Raw genomic sequence first — 21,981 nt, 5'->3', positions numbered from 1 at the left:
AGGGCCAGGGGCCTTGGTAGCACCAAGATCAAAAACAGCTTCTTTAACCTCTTGGAGAGAAATTGGACTCAAAAGCTGCACATTCATATCAGGAGTAACTAAGGTGTCCACAAAATCCAGAACTTCTGCCCATTGTTGAGGACCATTTGAGGTGAACAAATCCTGAAAATAATCCAGAAAGTGGTTGGAGATGTCATTATGAGTTTCCAGCCATATACCATTCACATCCTGAAGGCGGAGAACCGAATTGAATTGTCTTCTCTGCAAGGTGGAATGATGGAAAAAACTTGTATTTTTATCACCCAATTTCAGCCAGTTAACCCTTGACCTTTGCTGCCAATGCATTTCATCTTGCGTTCAGAGTTTTTCAATTTGGGAAGTTAAATTCTGGATGTCTTGCTGCACATTTGGTTGATTTGATTCATAGAGCTTTTCCATGTCCGCAAGCAGATCATTCACTTGAGCAGTAGGATTGAAGAAAGTTTTCTTACTCCAGGACTTTAGAGCTTTTCCACAACGAGAAAGATTAGAATTCCAAACTGACATAGGTTGGTCATGTGATCTCTGATGCCAAGAATCATGGATAATACCAGCATAATCTTCATGAGTAGTCCAATATTGTTCAAAGCGAAAAGGGGACTGGGTTTTGACAGCAATAGGGTGAGTATCCAAAAGAATTGGCCTATGATCAGAACCAATTTTTGGTAGACGGAAAAGTTGGGTTCGAGACTGTGAGGAGCACCAGGCCAGATTACCTAGAGCTCTATCCAACCGTTCCTTTATAAAAACACGATCATGTCGCACTGCAAACCAAGTAAATTCAGGACCATTATAATGAAGATCTCTGAGTTGCCTACCACTTAAAAAGTCCCGAACCAAATTCAATCTCCACTGGGAAGAAATGTCACCTCCCCATTTCTCTGAGGTATCAAGAATTTCATTGAAATCTCCAATCACTAACCAAGGTTGAACTTCGCTAACAAACCGTCGGGACATCAAACTCCAAAAGGCTTTTTTCTCATTCTCCTGAGGGTTGCCGTAAAACCATGTTATCTTACACACAAAAGCATCAGAAATAAAAGAAACAGTAGTATCTATATAGTTTGGAGTGGAATCGAGAATATGAACCTGGACATTTTCACCCCAAAACAGAGCTAATTAAACCCCCTCCAGTGCGGAGGGGGTTTACAACATGATAATCTGTGAATCTCAATTGTTTCTTCCAGTCTTTGATAGTCTTCTCCTGTTGTCTTGTCTCCATTAGAAACAGAAAATCTGGTTTCTGTCTTCTGCAAATCTTCCTCAAAGCTTTCCTTGTCAGGGAGGATCCAAGCCCCTGACAGTTCCAAGAAATCAACCTCATGCCCGGATCTGTGACTGGCAAAAACAGCTACTGTCGAAATAAGCAGTGGCAGCTAAACCCCAAACTCTCAATCAAGCAAAACAGCGATGAAAGAAGAGAAAAGAAAAAGTGATTTCAGAGTGGTGGGTGGTTTGGGGATAGCGCTGAAACTGAGAGTTGTGAAGGAGGAAGTAATTGGGGGATGGAAAATGTTTAAAGGGACTGATTTTGGAGGAGGAGGCCGATTGGGTATAGTGGTGGAGGATGACCGAATTCAACAGTGGATAAAGATGAAGAGAAAAATTAAGGTATGGGTGAGTAAGGGGGGGAATGGAGATAGTTGAAAGACTGGAGGAACGGAGTATGGGGATGGGTTAATTGAGAGGAGGAGACGGTTGGGGGCGGTGGAGGAAAAACCGTACGCGACGGTGGAAATTAGGAATATCCTAAAGAAGACACGCAAGGCCCGAAAAAAGCCCGCAAGGCCCTGCCCGAAAAAGCCCGCAAGGCCCGCTTTATATGGACGGGCTTGGATGCTTCGATTTACAATAAACCCCGGCCCGTCATTATTTAAAAATATAGTAAGGCCCGGCTCGGCCCGTTGACGAGGCCTACACAGATTGTTTAAATTCTATATGGACTCTGATTCACTAATTGATTATAATGGATTGATTTACTAGTATTTGTTTAGATTTTACAAGTCTTTATGATGTTTTTGGTAGGTTACTTTTTTTTTTTCTTTCTTCTTCTTTAAAAGCAATGGATGTCCTTTAAAAAAAAAAAAGCAATGGATGTATGGATCCAACTATAATGCAATCTACCATTCTTTATGTTGTGTATTATGAATAAAAAGAGAAAACTAATCAACCAAAATGTTACACAAAAAATAAAGTAGTAAACTAATGACATAATTTATTTCATATCTAATCTACAAAAGAAACATGTGTGTATGAAACGGCCTATTCTGGCTTTAGATGAATATATGTATATATATCGGTACCCGGCTTCGGGTTTGATTCAAAAAAAAGAAACATGTGTGTATGTATCATCTTAACAATACCATTGAAAGTGAGCTTAATTAGCTAGAAGGATTAAGGCTTCTAGAGCTATAGTGATAAAAAAAAAAAAAATATTAGATGAGAGCAGAGGCAGAGGCAGAGGCAGAGGAGGATAGTGGGAAGATAGGTCTAAGACAAAATGGATGAGTGTCACCTATTGAGAACTGCTTTTTTTTTTTTTTGGTGAAGAACTTCTTCATTTTTTGAGTGAGAAAGAATCCATCCAAATCTTTTGGGAAGTGGTTGGATTGTTTTTGAGTTTTGATATGTATAAAATTCTCCAAAATCCAGCATTTAATGAAATCCTTAAAAATCTGTATACTTTTGAATATCTGCATATTTGAATGGATAAGTCTGAATCTTAATTGAATACATCAAGATTTTAAAGGATTGTTTAAAATCTCAATTGAATAGCTATAGACTTTCAAAATACAAAAAAATCTTGGGTGGATGGGTTTCAAATTAATCTTGGTGTTGGGGAAATTCTTGATGCTGAGGCTTGGGGTCTTTTCTTTGGTTTAAAGTTAGCCTCAAAGCATAACATTACTAATCTGGAGATTGAATCGGATTCTGCTGTCCTGGTTCAACTTATGCAAAATTCTGACAATTCTCTGCATCCCCTTGGTTCTATGCTTGCTGGCTGTGATCTAATGATGGCCAAGTTTCAGAATGTCAAGCTGACTCACATCTTCAGAGAATGTAACATGACTGCTGATGCCCTTGTCAAGAATAGCATTTTTCATGAACTTGGATTGGTCACTTTGACAATCCCCCTGCTCATGCTGCCCAAACTTTCTTGGATGATTTGTCTGATGTAACTAGAGCTTGGAGGACTGGTTTTTGTTCCAGTTCTTAGTTTCTTTTTTTTTGCTTTTGTTTGGGCCTTTTAGGTCCCGCTTGTAACCAAAAAAAAAAATAATCTTGTAGACTCTTAAATGAATACACCCCCTATTTAACCATGAAGTTGGAATCGACATGATTTGGAATCCTTACAGTTACAAATAAACGAGCCTACATGGGAAATGATGGCTTCTGATTCAATTAAAAAGATAAATTCAGGAACATAAGATGGCGATGTTTTTAGTGCCCATTTACAAAACTAGAGCACTAAATTTCTTATTCTCATCTTCAAATACACCTACTAGCATATAATGATGAAAGCAATGTCATCAGCCATAATTATTTCCCTAATCACAATAGGAGATTGCCTTGTCAAGCCTTGAAGGTTCCAAAATATATCAAACTTGAAAACTCAGCCAAACCATGAACAAAGAGATATTGACAAGGTTGTTTATATATGATGGTTCTAATCATCAATTTTTGTAGCTTCAATATCGTAGGTGTCAACATTGCTTTTTGCAGGCTGTAGTAGATTAAGAGAAGAACTTGTAGGTTTTCGCTTGGAGGATGATGTTCCTTAGTGCACCGATGGGAGCTAGAATCATCAGAGCAACGCCAAGAATGATACAAAACTGAAATGAATGAAAAAAATAAGTGAGTAGAGTAGTAGACGTATGAAGCATAAAGAACAAGGAAAACAACTTATCCAGAGGCATGATCAACACAACTCACCCAGTTTGCACACCAAGATAGACTGAATGGTTTCGGTTTGTAGAGGGCAAGCCACATGATGCAGGGAAGCTTCACAGAACAAAATTAAGGAAAAATTTTAGCTATTTCTATCTTTTAAATGCATACACAAAGAACACAAAGATCAATCAGAGCAAAGATTCTTTAGTTGCTTACGAAATATGTTGTTGGGGCGAAAGCAAATCCCCCAAAGAATCCGAGAAGGCCACCGAAGAAAGGGATTGCAATGCCAATAAACATAGTAATTGCTGCCAACATATAACAGTAAAAAATTAGCATTCAAATAAACCTGGACAGAATACATCGAAAAAAAACAGAGCTAGAGAAGTCGACGTACCAACATATGTAGTTCGAGTAACAAAGCGGAGGACAAAACTGGGTTTGAAGTTCATTTTCATGACCAAAAAGGTTTCAAGCATGTCAAACACCCCCATTGCAAATACCTGATAGCTTCCAATGACATGAACCACGACAAACAGGTTAGCAGCTGCAATTAGCCAAGCTGGTTTCTCCAGCGAGATGAGGAGGTTGTCTTCAACCCTGTTTCCGAAGATATAAAACCCAACAATAGCAACAGGGAAGTAGCATAGAGCCACAACTATGTATGCCACAACCACTCCTTTCCACATGGGACCCTTGGAAGGCTTATCCGGCGTTGAAGGAATGGTTGCTTGGATCTCCAGAACCACATTGTGACCAGCATAGGCAAATGCTACATCACCCAACCCACCAAAGAAGTTAAACACAATTCCAGGGGTACTTTTGGCTCTGTAGCTGTAGTCCACATCTGGTATGACCCCCTTGTGTAATGAAGTTGTCCATGCAATAGTTGAGTAACTACAAACAAGAGTCCAAGAACACAGGGTCAAAATCAATGATAACAGATCACATGTCTGCAATACTTCGTAAGAATTTACGGTTATCATTCATTCATTCTCATCAGAGTAATTAGTTCAATAATAAATTAGCTTCCATATATGCAATTGATATTTGATTTGATTACCTTAAGGACATGATTGCTGCGGCAAGTGAGATACCAGACATGGAGTTGAAGTTGGGGAGATGGGAGAGCACAAAGTGAGAAGAAGCGAAAATCATAATCCAGTATGTGGTCTTGATATCTTGGCAGCTAGGACAAAGCACATCATGGACTTTCTTCAATGATTTTCCTCCTGTCACCATATAGACTATGCAAACACCAACCTCAACAACTACCTGTTGGGGCACCACAATCCAGAGCCCTAGCTTCGGCCCAAAGGCATGTTGACCCAGCTCGTGATACCTATCGAACCGCTTGCCAGGCACCATTTCATGCATCTCAACCATTTGCCATAGTGTGTATAGGGTGATGATCCATGACATAATAAGGATAACGATACCAGGACCCCTTTAATGTTTCCAAAAACGAAGGAGTCATTTGATTATGTTAAACGATAAAAACAGATATATCAGTTTTATAATTGCAGTGATGGGAGAGCTTCTAATGAGGACTGCTAAAATGAGAACTTCATGAGGACTTTCTAATCAAAGGGTTGGGAGACCCACTTTTCGATTACATTACTCATTAGAAACAATCCCTAGCAGTGATTGAGTATTGTAATTAAATTGTATATTACATATGACCAAGTATAATAATCAGGAATCTGAGTTCTGTTTTGAATTGACAGAAATCTTATACGGAAACCCATAATATATCCAAGTTGTGAACATATAGTCTATATGGTAATGAAACCCAGAGAATAAATCAGGATTGAAAATTCTTTTTTGAAATTGAAAGATAGAAATCCTATACGGAAACTCATAACCTATCATGTTGGGAGCATAGTCTATATGGTAATGGAACCAATATGATGAATGAAAATTCTGTTTTGAATTAGCAGATAAAAATTTCATCGAAAAAACCATTATTCATCAAGATTTGAACAGTCTATATGGTAATGAACCCAAGTAGAATCAATTTTGAATTGGCAGATAGAAATCCTATACAGAAACCAATAATCTATCAAGTTGTGAACATAGTCTATATGGTAATGAAAACAAAAACAATCCCAAAATAAAACCTATCCATTTGACTCCACAGACACCCCTAAAATCGAGCAAACAATGAATATAAAGCAATGAAACAAATACGATATATACCAGCCAAGCTCTGCAAGGGCAAAAGGAAGACTAAGGACACCAGCCCCAACCATGGCAGTGACATTGTGGAAAGCCGAGTACCACCATTTGGCATTCCTAGCAGAAGTGATGGGAAGCCAATCGTCGATCTGCTTCTGTCTCGCAAGCTCAGCATCTGACAGAGTAGCCTCAACTACCATTTTGATCTCAATATCAGACTAAAACAAAATTCAGGAATGGGGAATTAAAGTGGTTGTATGCATGCAGAGAACACAGAGGCGTGTTATATAACTTTCATGGGAAGGAAAGAAGGCCAAAAATAGCAAAATGTTTTGTACACGAGTAAAGGAATTGTGGCCGTTTTTAGAAGTTGCGCTGTACTTGGTTTTCTCTGAACCAACCAGAGGCCTCTTGGGTAATTTTGCAGGCATGGCAACAAGTCTGACCGAGTAGGAAAGTTTTGAAAGGAAAAGATTCATGCTTGGTAAAACCGAAAATGACGGGATTCTTTCACGACCAAGGTCCTTTTTTTTCCTTTCACCAAACGTCAAGTCCGAGTTGTACTATTCAAAGGGAATTCAAGTTTTTCCGCTATTTTCTCAAACCAGGGCTTCCCATATCCACTCAATTAATACTCAATACCTTATTGCCAGCATCCCCCTGAACCTATCTTATCCGATAAGCACTTGTTGCTACACAAATCCCAAGGCGTGAGCTTAATTTTGATGCAGAAAGTGAGACCTAATCGAAGATTGCGACATTAATATTTCATTAGGGATTTCGGTGAAGAAAAGCAGAAGCAAAAAATCTTCTAAAAAATAATAATAATAAATAATAATAATAATAAAATTTAAAAAAGCAGAAGCAAAAGATCTTACATTTTTTTTTTGAGAATTTTGTCTTCGCTCTTGATGAATTCCACTTTGATTTGATCTTCCATTGAGGGATCTGACGCTGTTTTTAACTCTCTCTCTCTCTCTCTCTCTCTCTCTTTAGGGTTTATAAATTATAAGCCGCCATGCCAATTGGGGAGTTGCAGAGAGTTGGCGGGAAATGTAGTGTGAAGCTTCTAACAGTACATCCGACGAGGGTGTTGAGAAAATGACATGTCGTAAATTTCGTAGTAAGGTATTTGCACTTTCAATTCTTTCAATTGAAAGTTGAAACACATCACTGTATCAATATAGATTTACTTAGTGAAGTTCGAGACAATAAGTTAACGAATATATATCTTAACTCATATCTCCTTCAAAGACTTTCACATTTGTATAGCATGCTTGGTTTTCAAGTATTCATTACCTCGACCTTAGGCATCGATTTTTCCATCTTTTTATAATATTACATCATCCAAAATATTACACAAAAAATAAAGTAGTAAACTAATGACATAATTTACTTCATATCTAATTTAAAAAAAAAAAACATGGGGATGTATCATCTTAACAATATCACTAAAAGTTACCGTCATTACCTATTACCTAGAAGGAAAGGCTTCTAGAGCTATATTGATAAAACTAAAAAAATTACTATATGGGAGCAGAGGTAGAGGAGGATAGTGGGAAAATGGGTCTAGGACAAAAAGGATGAGTGTCATCTATTGAGGGCTGCTTCTTCCTTTTTTTTTTTCTTTTTTTTTTTGAAAGGGCTTCTTCATTTTTTTGAGTGAGAAATAATCAATCAAAATCTCTTAGGAAGTGGCTGGATTGTTTTTCAGTTTAGATATATATAAAAAGCACTATAAAATCTTCAAAAATCCAGCATTTAATAAAATTCTAAAAAATGATTTGAATGGATAATTTTAAATCTTAATTGAATACACCAAGATTTTAAATAACTATTTAAAATCTCAATTGAATACCCATGAACTTTTTCTGAAATGAATACACCCCCCTTATATTTTAGCTTATTATGTTTTGATTACAATAGAGAAAGAACAGACTACTCACTCATCGTCTCGTCAGTTCATTCTCTGGTCTTCTCTCATTATTTGAGTCAACTATATATTTTGCTTTCTCTGTATTCTATTTCTACTGCTCTCGATCTCATACTCTTATCTTCATCTTGATTCTTTGTATTCCTATTTTCTATTCTTTGAGCAATCGAGAAACACTTGCACTCCGTCTAATGTTAGTCGTGCAAAGCGAATTAGACATTTATGAGACATCAAGGGTTATATCTTGGAGTTGTAGAGGACCATCATAACTTGCATCTAGAGAGGCGTCTATGACTTTAGTCTTTAGAACAGCAAATGTAGTGCCTCTCTTGTACTTACTGACCAGACTCTTCAATTCTCTTCTTCTTCATATTGTTTGTGTTAATATTATGTGCTTAATTTATTTACTTTTCTGATTTGATTTATTGAATATACATTTGATACCATTTACCCAACAGTTTGTGACCTGGTTTGTTATATAGTTAGCAATTGGTACTCTTTTCTCAGTTCAGAGTGTTGTCACATTGAGTTTTATCTGAACAATGTTTTAACGAGGCCACCTTTTTTTTTTTTTGAAAGAGGGCTAGTGCAGCTGCCCTTAAGCCTTGATCATTAATGAAACCGCAGAATACATGGGGGGACCTTTAGTTTAAGTTTGAGGAGAAGTGAAGACATTTCTCCACTTCTTCTGATTTCTAGTTATACGTATGTATTTTGTGAAAGTTATTGGCAGTACAGTTAATTGATAGTGAATGCACTTTTATTTCCTGACTTTCATATTAGAATTTAAATTGTCATATATAATTTGTGGTGAAATCTTGATGCCAATGTCATCATCCTTATTAGTGGTCTAACCATGAAATTGGAATCGACATGATTTGGAATAGGGAAATGATGGAAAAGGTCACTTTAGAGAGTGAAATGATAATAAGGTCACCTAGTTTCTCACTTGATAAGAAGGTCCATTGTAAATTGTTATTAATATTAGTTTAGTCTTTATGAATAATGAGGTCATGTTAAAAAAGGTCAGTTTTTAATTTTTATCATTCCGATTCTGCCCCTAAGGTAATAAACCTTTATAACCTTCCATTTCAAAATCGTGGAGCCCAAATTTTCTCTCTCCTTTGATCAGAAAGCTTCCGATTCGATTTGATCGGAGATCTCTTTCCGAGATTCTTTCTTCGCTGCCCTCTCCGTCGGAAGCTTCCGATTTCTCTTTGTGCCTCTGCGACGATCTGAAAGTGGTTTTGGAGCTTCCTCAGGTCTTTTCTCTTTTTCTGGATCTCTGGCTTCGTCGGTGTTTGTCTTGATCACGTTATTGTGTTCTTCTTCTTCGTTGACTCAGTGCTTAGTTACAGTCTCTCTATTTCTTCCTCTCTCTGGTTTTCTCTGATTTGATCGGTAAGCCTTCTCTCTGTGAATTTGTTCGTTTTGGATTTTGCAGTGTATTTTTGTTGTTTGTGTTAAATTGATGAATTGTTCGTTTTGGATTACTGTTTTCTTCTCCTTCGTCGAACTCAGTGCTATGTTGAATTGTTGATGATGTTTTGTGCTATTGCTGTACTATATTTGTTCTATACTGTGATTTTTTTATCAGTGACATGGCCAGTTACATTTTTAATACTGCTGTTTTGTTCAGGTTTGCGAGTATGATGTTGTTCTTCTGTTCAGGCATTAACAGTTACTTTGGCAGTGACTTGTTTGTGTTGATTCTGTTGATTTCCTTAGTAGTGACATGGATAGTGATTTGTTTTATTCTTGTGCAGTTGTTATGGATACTAGCTATGTTGTCAAGTTTATTTATTCTGGTGAAGCAGCGACAGTTCCATTGTTGCATAATTGGTCGTTTGTTGACCTATGCAATTCCATACGCTCTCGTTTTCCGGATTTGATTTAAGGCAATTTCATGTTGAGGTACATTATTCCTCCGGATTCTACTTCATGTTTTCTAGAGAGTGAAGTTGATATGAGAATGATTTTTAGGAATTTGGTTCGTTACAATTCTGATTTTGTTGAAGTGTTTGTGACTGATTTGCCTTCTATTAGTGAAAGTGTGGTGAGTAATACAGTGTGTGAGGATTCTAGTACCATGCTTGAGGAGAATGATTATTTGGGGTGTTATAGGGCAGAGGCACCGAAGAGTTATATGACGAAAGGTTGGGAGAGTTATATTCATTCTGAAGGCCAAAAGTTTGAGGGTGGGGTTGTTGAGTTTAGGGATAAGCTGCGTAAGTATGCTATAGAAATTGGCTTTTCATATGAGTTTGTTAGAAATGACAAGGTTCTTGTTATTGCTCAGTGTTCTAAGAAACATTCTCAAGGCTGCAATTGGCTGGTGAAGGCTTATTTATGTAGGGCTAATGGTTTCTTTATGATTAAAAGGTTGGTTAATGTTCACACTTGTCATGGTGTGATTCGTTTGCAGAAGAGTAAGATGATGGGATCCAAGGTTGTCAAGTCTATTGTGCTTGATAAGATTCGTGCCAATCCAAACAAAAAGCCAATTGATATAACTGATGAGATCAAGAGTGATTATGGTTTGGATGTTGCTTATCGTACAGTTTGGTATGGTACGGAGTTGGCAAAAACAGCCCTACATGGTGATGAAGTTGAGTCTTATACTCAGCTACTTTGGTTCAATGAGTCTGTTATGAAGTCAAACCCCGACTCTAGGATAGTGGTTGAGTTTCATCAAGAAACACACAGGTTTCAGCGTATGTTTGTGAGCTATGGTGCATGGATGAAGGGTTTTCAATCTTGTAGACCTATTCTTTTTATTGATGCTACATTCATTACCAACAAGTACAAGGGGCAGATTATTGCTGCATCGGCAAAGGATGCCAATCAAGGTTGAATCTCCTTCATTACTTGTAGTTTTTTATTTTTCTTGTTTTCTATTTGCTGCCATGTCTTGTTTTTTTTTTGTAATGTAAGTGACATGGTTAGTTACATAGCTACTGACATGGTCACTTACATGTTCATTGACAGTTACATGTCCAATGACCTAAATGTTCTGTGATTTGAATGACATATCTCTGGCCATGTCACTGTCAAGTAATTTGCAGTTATGTCAGCGACATGGTCAGTGACATTAACAGTTACATGGCAGTGACATTATTTTGTTTTTCTGTTCAGGCTTGTATCCAGTTGCTTATGCTATTGTGGATTCTGAAAATGAGAGTAATTGGAGATTTTTTTCTTGAGGTTTTGGCTGAAGAGTTTGCAAAACACCATATGAGGAGGGTGACATTCATTTCTGATCGTCGTGTTGGGCTTGTTAGTGCTTTCCCTAGAGTGTTTCCTAATAATTCACATGGGTTTTGTTTTAGACACCTGATGTCTAACCTTTCTGACAAATTTCCAGCTGGATCTTACCTCAAGGATCGGATTCCTTACTTGTTTATGTGTTGTGCTTATTCTCGCACACCGGAGATGTATGAGTTCAACATGGAAATCTTGAGGAGTGAAGGCGGTGACATAGTTGCTCAATTTCTGGAGGATCTTCCCAAGGAGAACTGGTGTATGGCTTACTTTAATGGCGAAAGATTTGGTGAAATGACAAATAACTTGGCTGAGTCTTTCAATAATTGGGTGTTGCCTTTGAAGAGTCTTCCTATTCTTGATATTAATGATGGCATTAGAGTGAAGTCCATGGCTTCAATTGCTGCTCGGAAGCAGGATGCTCATGAATGGTTGTCTGAGTTGTGCCCAGTGATTGAAAAGAAGCTGAAGGACAATTTGGAAGTCGGAAGGCATTGGAGAGTGAGCAGGTCTGATACCTATGTGTATGAAGTTCACTGCCAGAAGTACAATAGCATGGTAAATTTGGAAACTCGGTTTTGTTCGTGTGGAGAATGGCAGCTGTATGGCTTCCCATGTTCCCATGCACTTGTAGTGATCCAACAACATGGTTCTTCCACGTATTTGTATGTCAATGAGCTGTACAAGGTGGATAAATATCGAGAAACTTATTCTTTCCCAATTAATCCTCTTCCCTCTATTTCGAAGCAAGTGCATGCTTTTGGTAGAGATGCGGTGATCTTGCAGCCGCCTTTGACTAGAAGACCACCGAGAAGGCCTAGAAAGAAGAGGTTCAGAAAAAGGAGCGAGAAAACCAGGGTGATCAAGTGTGGTAGGTGTGGAAAATGTGATGGTCACAACAGAAAGAGTTGTACAGCTCCGATATAGGTTCAATTCTGCCTACATGCCTTTAACAGTGACATGGCAAGTGACATAGCAAGTGACTCCAATACAGTTTGAAATTTTGTTTTGATTTTTCATTTTTTTCAATAAATGATAAGAAGTGCTTGTAAGGTGCTTACTCATTGGAATTTTTTTTTTGACTAAGAGACAGTGTATCTGCTTTCTTCTTTTATAAATCCTTCAGTATTCTTTGTGTCTACAGGTTTTTAATAGTTACATGTACAGTGACATAACCATTTGTAAACTAATTGACTTGTCCATTGACATTAGTTTTTAGTTATCTTGTCAGTGACTTGTTCTATGACTTGTAGTTGGATCACTGCATATAGATTTGGTCATTGGCAGCGGAACGCTGCCGTTGCGGTGCAGCGGCACGCTGCAAATATTAATGAAAAATAAAAAATGAAGTAGCTACAACAACTTTGGTTTATTAATTGGCAGCGTTCCGCTGCCGTTGCGGTGCAGCGGCACACTGCAAACTGAAATAGGAATATCATTTTGGCTGTGACTTCTCTAGTGACTTATAGTTTTAATGTTTTTTGTCCAGTTACATATTCAGCTACATGCTTAGTTACATGTTTAGTTACATGGTCAGTTACATATATTGTAAGTTACATGGTCAGTTACATGGTCAGCTACATTATCAGTGACTTGGTCAGTTACTTGAGTTTTACAGTAACTTGCCTAGTGACTTGGCCAATGACATTCAGTTTTCTTTTTACTTGGCCAGTGACTTAAGCAGTTACATAATGGGCAGTAGTGAATTTAACAATGACACTTTCAATTATATGCGGCCTTCATATTTACATAGTCAGTGACTTGCCCTATGAATTCAGAAGATGCATTAATCTTGAATAAAAAGATCCATACAAGTCATAGTTTGAACTAAACAACAAATTTCTGAAATTCTGAACTAAACAAACAAATTTCTAAAATTCTTAATTTGCTGAGTTCCAGCTCTGCTTATGTTCTGCAAATTTTTTGAATATTTGAGCTTTGAACTTCATCATCTGAGCTTTGGTGACTTTGTTTGGCATCTTCTCCTCTTTTGCCATTCTGTCCATGTAATACATTACAAAAGGTCCGCAATCTAATCTGTTGACAATTAAAAATTTCAAGTTAATGATTTTGACCAACTTAGTAACAGTAAAGTTATCATTTTAAATTTTTGAATATAGACTTACGATCCTTGGTCTTGCTGGGGGCAGATTCTGGCATGGTTCAAAGGGATCCTTCCACCATCATAATTTTCCTTTATCCAGCTTATTGTTCTTATTTCGTCATCGCTCAAAATACTTTCAACCATCTTTAATTTTGTGTGAGTGCTTTGACTCTTGTCAAATTTCATTCGGCAGCCTTGCTGCAGCATATCATCTGCTTGATCTTTCACTGCTCTCAACCACAGCTCGACCATTTCAACCTGTAGTTTTTAACATATTAGTGAGTGATAGTTACATGGTAAGTTACATGGTCAGTAAGAAGTTTCTTACCAATTTTCAACCATCTTTAATTTTGTGTGAGTGCTTTGACTCTTGTCAAATTTCATTCGGCAGCCTTGCTGCAGCATATCATCTGCTTGATCTTTCACTGCTCTCATCCACAGCTCGACCATTTCAACCTGTAGTTTTTAACAGATTAGTGAGTGATAGTTACATGGTAAGTTACATGGTCAGTAAGAAGTTTCTTACCAATTTTCTTTATACTTTTAAAGCACTCCCCTGTTCCTGCTCTTCTTGGTTTCATTGAATCAAAATGCAGCCATTGCGGTATGTCCTTGTCAAAGACCAAGAGCGTGTGGTGAAATTCTTCATTATGGGTAATTGGGAAGAAAAGCATGCTGCATTTTCCCATGTTTTGGAACAGCGGCTCACACACTTATTGATGGAGGTTTCTCACAGTTAAATGTATTGTCGAATACTATTTAAAAAAAGAAAGAAAGAAATACATAGAACGAGTTATAAATAAACAAAGAATGAGAGATAAGGATTCAATGTTTATGAGAAAGTGCTCGTCATACTTACCCAACACATGCTATGCATAAAAGCAGATCTTCCCAAACTTTGTGAACTTTCGTTTTGCAGTTCATCCTTCAACATTTCCCCATAGCAATCAATCCAGTTGTTTGCTATTGATTGATCGCTTATGAACATTTTGACATCTGCCCTTGTGATTTCGCTTCCAGGCTCTTTTCCCTCCCAGAATAATACGCTGCATAACATAGAACGTTGTTAGTCCTGTGACTTAGCCAGTTACTTTTCACTTGCCAATGATCTGGACAGTGACTTGGCCAGCTACATGGCAATTGCCATGATCTGGACAGTGACTTGATCAGTGACTTAGCCAGCTACATGGCAATTGCCATGATCTGGACAGTGACTAGGCCAGCTACATGGCAATTGCCATGATCTGGACAGTGACTTGGCCAGCTACATGGCAATTGCCATGATCTGGACAGTGACTTGACCAGTGACTAGGCCAGCTACATGGCAATTGCCATGATCTGGACAGTGACTTGTCCAGTGACTCAGACAGCTACATGACAAGTTAAGTCACTCTCTTGTGAGCTGTAACATGAAACATTACCTTTGTTCTGCCTTGTTCCAGTACTTCTCTAATTTGTTTTTAGTTGGGCTGTCAAGTAGGTTGTACAGTTGTCGTTTTTGCCAATCTATCACTTCAATTTCTTTTTTTTCTGTTTGTTCCTCGTCATCCACATTAATCGTCAAATCATGTATCACTTCCTCCTGTGGCTTCTGTTCAGTTGTCTGTCCTTTTTTCTTTTCCTGTGTTGTGATTCTGGTCATTTTCGCCCTCTGCCTTTGCTCTTTCACCTCGTCCCACCAGAAAATATCATGTGTTTTTTGTACTCTCTCCTTTCTCTTCGTCCTAACCACATAACAATAGAGGCCAATAGATGATGAACTCAGCTCTTGTCATCTGTTCTGTAGGAGAAATGTAATTGACTGGTTCGACGTCAAAAACAGGCTGAACCTCTGGTGATATAATGATCTGATACTTGTGTGGCTCTGCTTGCATATCTTCGAAACTGACTTTTCTTGGAGGTGGAGTTTGTAACGCGCCCGGAGGTGGAAACACAAACAATGCATTAACCCAAGCAGTATTCGGTGTGCAAGCATCTTCCGTCATTCTCAATTTAACCTCAGGAGAGGTTGGTGAATGAATCTGTGCAGCTGCTTGGGCAAGGCATTGAAGTGGTGATTGATGTCCTTGGTCGGTTGAGTGAGGTGCTGCAGATGCCATCTCAGATGCGCTTGCTGTGGAGCAGGCAGGTTGTGATTGAGTTCCTTGACTACCACCTTGAGATTTTGTGTTTTTGGAGTGCTTGCTGTCAGTTGGCTTGTCCTGAGGGGCCTTTGGTTTTGGCGGAGGGAAACTAGGTGGTGGGGGAGGAGGAGTTGAGTCGTTGTCATCACCTGGACGTGCTATTGGCGACTCAAACTTCTCAGTTAGTGCCATCACTATGCCCTCCAAGTGCTTCACTCTGTTAATTAGTGAGGCTTTCTCAATTTTCTGCACCTCATTTTCCAATAACACATCCTCATTCTCTTCTTTTATTCTGCCAATTTCCTTTTCTTTCTCCTCAACTTCTTTTTTCAAAGCACTTAGCTCTTCTTCCTTTCCCTCCAGCTTTCTCTGTAATTCGTTCTTCTCTTCATTGGTCTTCCCTATCTCTGTCTCCATCTTCTCATCCTTAATGTTTCCACTGGTTCTATTTTCAACATTATCTTCTTGCCCATCATTCCTTTTTTTCTTTACTTTCTGTGTCTGTATTAGACTCAGAATCTTCTTCCTCTGCATCTTCTTTAACTTTATCAAAGATTTTCTGAAACAAAATTACAAAAGTTGTCAGTGACATAAGCAGTGACAGAAATAAAACAACAACACAATCATAGACATGCAAAGATACATGCACTGTGACATGAAAATATAACAATAACATGAGCAGTGACATAGTCAATGACTTACTTGGTCAGTGACCTGACCAAGACCAGGTCACTGAGCAAGTGACAAGACCCAGTGACAAGACCATTGACCTAGTTTATCTACATCAAATTAACATACCTTCAACTTTCCCATGGTGTTGAAATCCCCTTTTTTTTCTATCAGGGTCTTTAATTGCCACTTTCTTATTCCGTGTTTTTCGGTTTCTCTTCCAGAGATTGGCGGCACTACTCCCGTCTTGTGGCAAAACCAATACTGTTTCGAAAATAAAAAATAAAAATAGAAAACTAGTTAGTTATTTTTCAAACTGCTGCAAATACATAAACAGTGACATTGTCAGTGACATAAACTTGACAGTAACATTAACAGTGACCTAGCCAGTTACCTGTCCAGTGACCTTAACAGTGACATGACACTGATCTAGTTTTTGTACTTACAACAGCATACGACAGCAAAATGATGTATAAACAAATTTTTAACAAGTTACGGGAATTTACCATCACCAATATCACGCAACCTGCCATGTTTTGGGATTCTTTTGCCTTTCGTTTAATTGATTTTTTAAGGAAGTCGCCAACTTCCTTTGCCCAGCTATATTTTCCCAGACTTTCCACCTCTTCACATACTCTTATATAGTCCCAAGATATTGTTCCTCCAGAGTTTGGGAACAGGAGTTTGATGAAAAGGTTCAAGAGTACTAATACGGCAACATTTCTGTCCCGTTTCGTTTTTTCATCCCCTGTTTCTAGAGTTTCTGCCAATGCCTTCTTCAAAGCTTCCTCTGCAGCCGCCTTGTTGATCCTCTGCTTTTTGTCAAAGTATTTAGTCACGAACTCAGATTTGTATGCCCCCTCTTTGGTCTTTGGTACTGATAACCCGGATGCCGGCACTCCTAAAATCATAGATATATCACTTGTTGACATTTTGAATTTCCTGTTCCCAAACACAAAAAGGTCTGTGTCACTGTTGTATGCTTGTAGCAGAAGTGTGATTAAATCATCTGATTTCTTTGCATCCTTTTCTTTAATTGAACCTCCATGGAATGCATCTATCAGCGTTGCAAATGGTGTTTTCTGCAGCAGCTCTAAAGTCCCTTCAGTCAGGTTATTTTTGTTTTCTGCAATTGTTTTCAGAAAAGCAAGCATTGTGCAGCGATACTGCACATAACCCTCTTTTACATATCTTTTCCTTTTCCCTGGGACTTTTTCCTCTTCATCATCCTTTGTATCTTCTTCCTCGTCAGTTTCTTCCTTCTTCTTTGTACTCTCTTTTTTTGTCTTCCTTTTATCCATTTTCTTCTTCTTCTTTGCACGAACTTCTTCTTCATCTTCATTTTCTTCCCTTTTTCTTCTTTTCTCCTTTTTACTTTTCTCCTTTTTAATCTTATTCTTCTTCTTACTGCGGACTTGTTCTTCATTAGATTGTTCTTCATCTTCAGTTCCTTCCAGTTTTCTTCTTTTTATCCTTCTTCGTCTTGTTACGCCGGACTTGTTCTTCATCAGATTCTTCTTCATCTCCAGTTGTTCCTTCCTCATCTTCACTTGATTCTTCTTCATCTTCAGTTTTCTGCTTTCGCTTTTTTCTCTTTTTCAGTTTCTTCCATTTTATCACTTTCAACTTTTCCGCAATTGTTTCTTCTGGACTTTGTCCTTCAGATTGTTCTTCTCCAGATTCCTCACTTTGTTTTCTTTTTAGTTGGTCCATTCCTCGAACTTTTTAAAAAAAATCCTTTAGACAGTTAAGAAAATTAGAATTCAATAGTTATTTTTGACAGTTACATAACCAGTGACATATTTATGCACATGTTTATGATAGTGACATGAACCGTTACATGACCAGTTACATGACCATAGCCAGTGACCGGTGCAGCGACATGGGCAGTGACAAAGACATTGAACAATGACAAAATGCTGAAATTTTTTCGCATCATCCCACATGTAATTCAAACAAAACTAACATGGAAATTCATTTTGTCATCAAATTCCACATGTAATTCAAACAGAAATCATCATTTTCTCTCATTAGATTCCGCATGTAATTTAAACAAGTCTCACCATTTTCTCATCAGATTCCACATGTAATTCAAACAAATGTCGCATGCAAATTCATTTTCTGATGAGACTCCACATGTAATTGAAATATGTCTTTTCTAATTCAAACAAAACGCAAGCTATTCAAATCGAAATTATATGAAAGAAGGAGGAGGAAGTTACCGGTAAATTTTCGGTAAATTTGTAGAACCGTAGAATTTGGGGCTTAGTCGGTGAATCACTCTTGCTTACCCACCGTTCACGGTGGAGGAAAGCAGTCGTTGTCCGCTGTTTTAGCCGGAGAGAAAATCGTATAAAGTTTCTCTGAGTTTAGGGCAAAAATCGTATAAAGTTTCTCTGAGTTTTGAAATTGTGAAAATAAACCAAGAGAAATAGTCGCGCTCGGGTTAGATAACTGCCACTGGCAGTTTACTTGTAGTTGAATGGTTAGATAGGTAATTTCAAACATAGAAAGTGACTTGGCCAGTTACTTGCTGAGGGTACATGACATTAGTTTTTAAAGTTACTTGGTCAGTGACTTGGCCAGTTACTTTATAGGGTACATAAGGACATGAATTTTTTTACAGTTACTTGCTTTATGTATTGGCTCATGACATTACCTTTTACAATTATTTTTGCCAAATCATGGCTGATTACTTGTTCAGTGTCTTGCTATAAGATCTGTAGACTTATTGATTGACTCGTTTAGTGTCTAGGCTAGTTACTTGGGCAGTTACGTTGTCAGTGACTTTGCCAGTTACTTGAGACGTACAGTGACTTGACCAGTGACTTGGTCTATGACATACAGGTTGCCATTTCCAGTGACATTCAGTGTCTCTGTAACTTAGCCAGTTAGTTACTTTAAAAGGTACCTAAGTACATGAATTCGTTTCAGAAGATCATATCAAACAAACTTTTATATACTGAAGCAATATCTGCAAGAAAATATTAAAAAATTGAAATTCCGATTGAACAAATGAATGGATATATATGATGAATCAATTCGAAAAAACTATATAACCTATCCTATTCCCTAAACAAATTTCTACGATTCTTCATGTGTTGAGTTCCAGCTGTGCCTACTTTCTGCAAATGACTTTACAACATGAGCTCTAAACTTCAAAATATCATCCTTTGTGAGCTTCTTTGGAACTCTCCCTTTTTTCGAAATTTTCTCCATTGTGTACATTACAAAAAGTCTGCAATCCAATCTGTTCATCATATAAAAATTGAAGTAAATGAATTTGAACTTTATAATGATTATATTGACATTTTTAAAGAGCTGTGTACTTACGAATCTTCTCCTTGCTGAGGGTTGTCTTTGAGTTCTGTCACTGCCATTTTTGTTTTATAGTTATTCTTGATCCACTTTATGCTTTCTCTCTCGGTTTCAGTCAATGGAACTTCCATCATTTTCAGTTCTTCTTCTGAACTGTTCTTTTGATCAAATTTCATTCTGCATCCCTGTTCCAGCATGTCATCGGCTTGTTCTTTTACTGCTGTCATCCAAAGTTCTACCATGTCAACCTGCATTTCCAACATCGCAACATAATCAATAATATGCTTTCTGCTTATGTCACGCCCCGAATTTTGAATAATCAATTTAAAGTCTGAACATGAATAATAACAATTACAAATAACGTCCTGAAATTTTTTCTCACAAACAACCACACTTCACACCTCTCAATATTACAATAAACCAAATCCTCAATTTATTTATTACAACACACTCTCACCAAATCAAATTGTAAGGCTCAAATGAGCTTAACTCACCTCACTATTACAATTGCTGTAAATCTATGACAAATACTCTAACCCGTACGATCACCGCCCTGATTCTCCTGACCTGCAGAATTACCCGCTACACAATTTGAATAGTGTACCGGGATTGCAACAACACCAAATCCGGTAAGCTTTTGACAGCTCGTATGAGTAAACAAGAAATGAACGGTTGATTTATTAAATCATATTTCTTTTAACTCAAGCAAAACAACCAACAATCACAACAACCACAAAGCAATCCACAATCCCCAAAATCAGTCACTAAAATCACCACTCTAAATCACCAAAGATTAATACGGGATCTAAACTCACATCTTTCTTCCCAAAACCCCGAAAGCGTATTTATACAAATACGGTGACTGACAGACTAGAGCTCTAACTGAATCGCAGCCCATCACCTGGCCTAGGTTATGGCATCCGACATAATTGTCAATATCGTAGTTCATCATCATAGGTTAGAACATCCGATACACATACTCAACTTAGCCCATCACCCGATAAGGGTTATGGCATCTCTTACACTCAACCGATCGTAGCCCATCATCCACCTAGTATTAGAGCATCCGATTCCCTTATACTGGTCACTATGTTGACCCTAAACTCAACCAATCGTAGCCCATCATCCACCTAGTATTAGAGCATCCGATTCCCCCATACTGGTCACTATGTTGACCCTAAAACCAAAATCGAGTACAATAATATTCTTTCACACAATAGGATCAATAATACCATGATACGTACTATTATTGTGTATATATATGTACTCAAAATACAACTCCAAAAATCACCAATCCATACTCAATCATATCATCACTCAATACCACGTCATCCATAAATTTTCAATATAATTTCACCAATCACTATCATCATAAATGAATATGGTAAATCACGTTTTCGATTTCACATCACTTAAATCATTATAAAATCACACATCTCCATGTCACACCAATCCATATATAACCACGTAAATATATATATACGTAATTATCCGCTCAGGGATAATCACTAATACCAACTATAGTTCAAGCATAAAAATCGTGAAATTCATTTTGTATAATTAAATCATTTTACTTACCTACGGACCGTAGTTGATCAAGCCCATATGATTTAAAACAAATATTTATTTCATAAATATTTTCACACAATTACGACAAAATAAAGTAATTAAATTTATTCGGTTCGTAATATGAACCACGTGAGGTTTACTCACCTCGATATTCCCGCTGCGTCTTCAATTCAACACAATACACACCGAAACCGCTCACCCAAGGAAGACCGTCAATCACCTAATCAAACATGACCTTAACTTAGCCAATAGCTCAAAAACATACTCAAACGACAATCCAACGGTCGGATCGAAATTAAATGATGATCCAACGGTCGGATCCTCACGGATCGCCTTTAGGATCACCCTCAAAAAATCATCACGAAGATCCAACGGTCGGATCTTCCTGAATCGTCCTTACTAACACCTTCACAAATTTATACGAAAATCCGACGGACAGATTCTCACGAATCGCCTCCCTAATCACTGTTTTGCATTCATACGAAGATCCAACGGTCGGATCTTCGCCCATGACCACACAAAGCCACTGGGACAGTCATAAGATCATCATATCAAAACTACAAGTCCATCTGACGGTCCTAACTTCACAGATCACAAATCTAACGATATCCCAAAAATTGCGTATAATATATCAAATGATCGTATTGAAATATAGAATCTGAAAATGTACAGAAACCATATTTTTGATCCCCGGAGGTGGCCGGAAATGGCCGCCGGAGTTAGTGGCAGAGCCGCCGCTGACCACCGTCAATGGTGTCGGGGCTGGGCTGTTTCTCTTCATCTCAACATGCTTAACAAAAAACTCTAAAAGCATGCTATCTAAAAACGTCAGGAAGGGATCGAAATCTACCTTTGAAGCTACGGTGGCCGGAAAATTTGCAGAATCCGGCGAGCTC

The 21,981-nt window shown here is 37.9% G+C and overlaps 4 protein-coding genes across 4 annotated transcripts; 3 read left to right on the top strand and 1 right to left on the bottom strand.

Moving 5' to 3' along the window:
• Nucleotides 1-1,449: 1,449 nt before the first annotated feature.
• On the top strand, nt 1,450-3,218 carry LOC133711180 (uncharacterized). The gene is made up of 2 exons (XM_062137339.1): nt 1,450-1,650; nt 2,925-3,218. The coding sequence occupies exons 1-2, from the start codon at nt 1,450-1,452 to the stop codon at nt 3,216-3,218; spliced, it is 495 nt and encodes a 164-aa protein (XP_061993323.1).
• A 115-nt stretch (nt 3,219-3,333) lies between these two features.
• LOC133708192 (lysine histidine transporter 2-like) lies at nt 3,334-6,361 on the bottom strand. The gene is made up of 6 exons (XM_062133648.1): nt 6,130-6,361; nt 4,994-5,377; nt 4,328-4,827; nt 4,147-4,238; nt 3,973-4,041; nt 3,334-3,872 (listed from the first exon to the last, which is right to left on the bottom strand). Exons 1-6 carry the CDS (start codon nt 6,306-6,308, stop codon nt 3,774-3,776), a joined length of 1,323 nt encoding a protein of 440 aa, XP_061989632.1. The 5' UTR covers nt 6,309-6,361; the 3' UTR covers nt 3,334-3,773.
• Nucleotides 6,362-9,344: 2,983 nt separating this feature from the next.
• On the top strand, nt 9,345-10,804 carry LOC133711179 (uncharacterized). The gene is made up of 3 exons (XM_062137338.1): nt 9,345-9,442; nt 9,808-10,641; nt 10,788-10,804. The coding sequence occupies exons 2-3, from the start codon at nt 9,948-9,950 to the stop codon at nt 10,802-10,804; spliced, it is 711 nt and encodes a 236-aa protein (XP_061993322.1). The 5' UTR covers nt 9,345-9,442; nt 9,808-9,947.
• On the top strand, nt 10,759-13,824 carry LOC133711178 (uncharacterized). Its single transcript, XM_062137337.1, has 4 exons — nt 10,759-10,890; nt 11,177-12,132; nt 13,600-13,702; nt 13,798-13,824. Exons 1-4 carry the CDS (start codon nt 10,822-10,824, stop codon nt 13,822-13,824), a joined length of 1,155 nt encoding a protein of 384 aa, XP_061993321.1. The 5' UTR covers nt 10,759-10,821.
• The last annotated feature ends 8,157 nt before the right edge of the window (nt 13,825-21,981 follow it).

The sequence above is a fragment of the Rosa rugosa genome, chromosome 5, assembly GCF_958449725.1.
Source record: "Rosa rugosa chromosome 5, drRosRugo1.1, whole genome shotgun sequence".
In the NCBI taxonomy this organism is placed as follows: Eukaryota; Viridiplantae; Streptophyta; class Magnoliopsida; order Rosales; family Rosaceae; genus Rosa; species Rosa rugosa.
The sequence above is the reverse complement of the archived record's forward strand: the minus strand, read 5'-3'. Positions and strand labels throughout refer to the sequence as shown.

What these genes read in the sequence shown, in the direction of transcription:
- LOC133711180 (XM_062137339.1), top strand. Translation starts at nt 1,450, where the DNA reads ATGAAAGAAGAGAAAAGAAAAAGTGATTTCAGAGTGGTGGGTGGTTTG. An exon ending in AGATGAAGAGAAAAATTAAG is followed by an intron (nt 1,651 to 2,924) that starts GTATGGGTGAGT and finishes TTTGGTTTAAAG; the next exon opens with TTAGCCTCAAAGCATAACAT.
- LOC133708192 (XM_062133648.1), bottom strand. Translation starts at nt 6,308, where the DNA reads ATGGTAGTTGAGGCTACTCTGTCAGATGCTGAGCTTGCGAGACAGAAG. An exon ending in GCAGCAATCATGTCCTTAAG is followed by an intron (nt 4,828 to 4,993) that starts GTAATCAAATCA and finishes TCTTGTTTGTAG; the next exon opens with TTACTCAACTATTGCATGGA. An exon ending in TACTCGAACTACATATGTTG is followed by an intron (nt 4,239 to 4,327) that starts GTACGTCGACTT and finishes ATATGTTGGCAG; the next exon opens with CAATTACTATGTTTATTGGC.
- LOC133711179 (XM_062137338.1), top strand. Translation starts at nt 9,948, where the DNA reads ATGTTGAGGTACATTATTCCTCCGGATTCTACTTCATGTTTTCTAGAG.
- LOC133711178 (XM_062137337.1), top strand. Translation starts at nt 10,822, where the DNA reads ATGCTACATTCATTACCAACAAGTACAAGGGGCAGATTATTGCTGCAT. An exon ending in GGCAAAGGATGCCAATCAAG is followed by an intron (nt 10,891 to 11,176) that starts GTTGAATCTCCT and finishes TTTTCTGTTCAG; the next exon opens with GCTTGTATCCAGTTGCTTAT. An exon ending in TAGTGAGTGATAGTTACATG is followed by an intron (nt 13,703 to 13,797) that starts GTAAGTTACATG and finishes TTCATTCGGCAG; the next exon opens with CCTTGCTGCAGCATATCATC.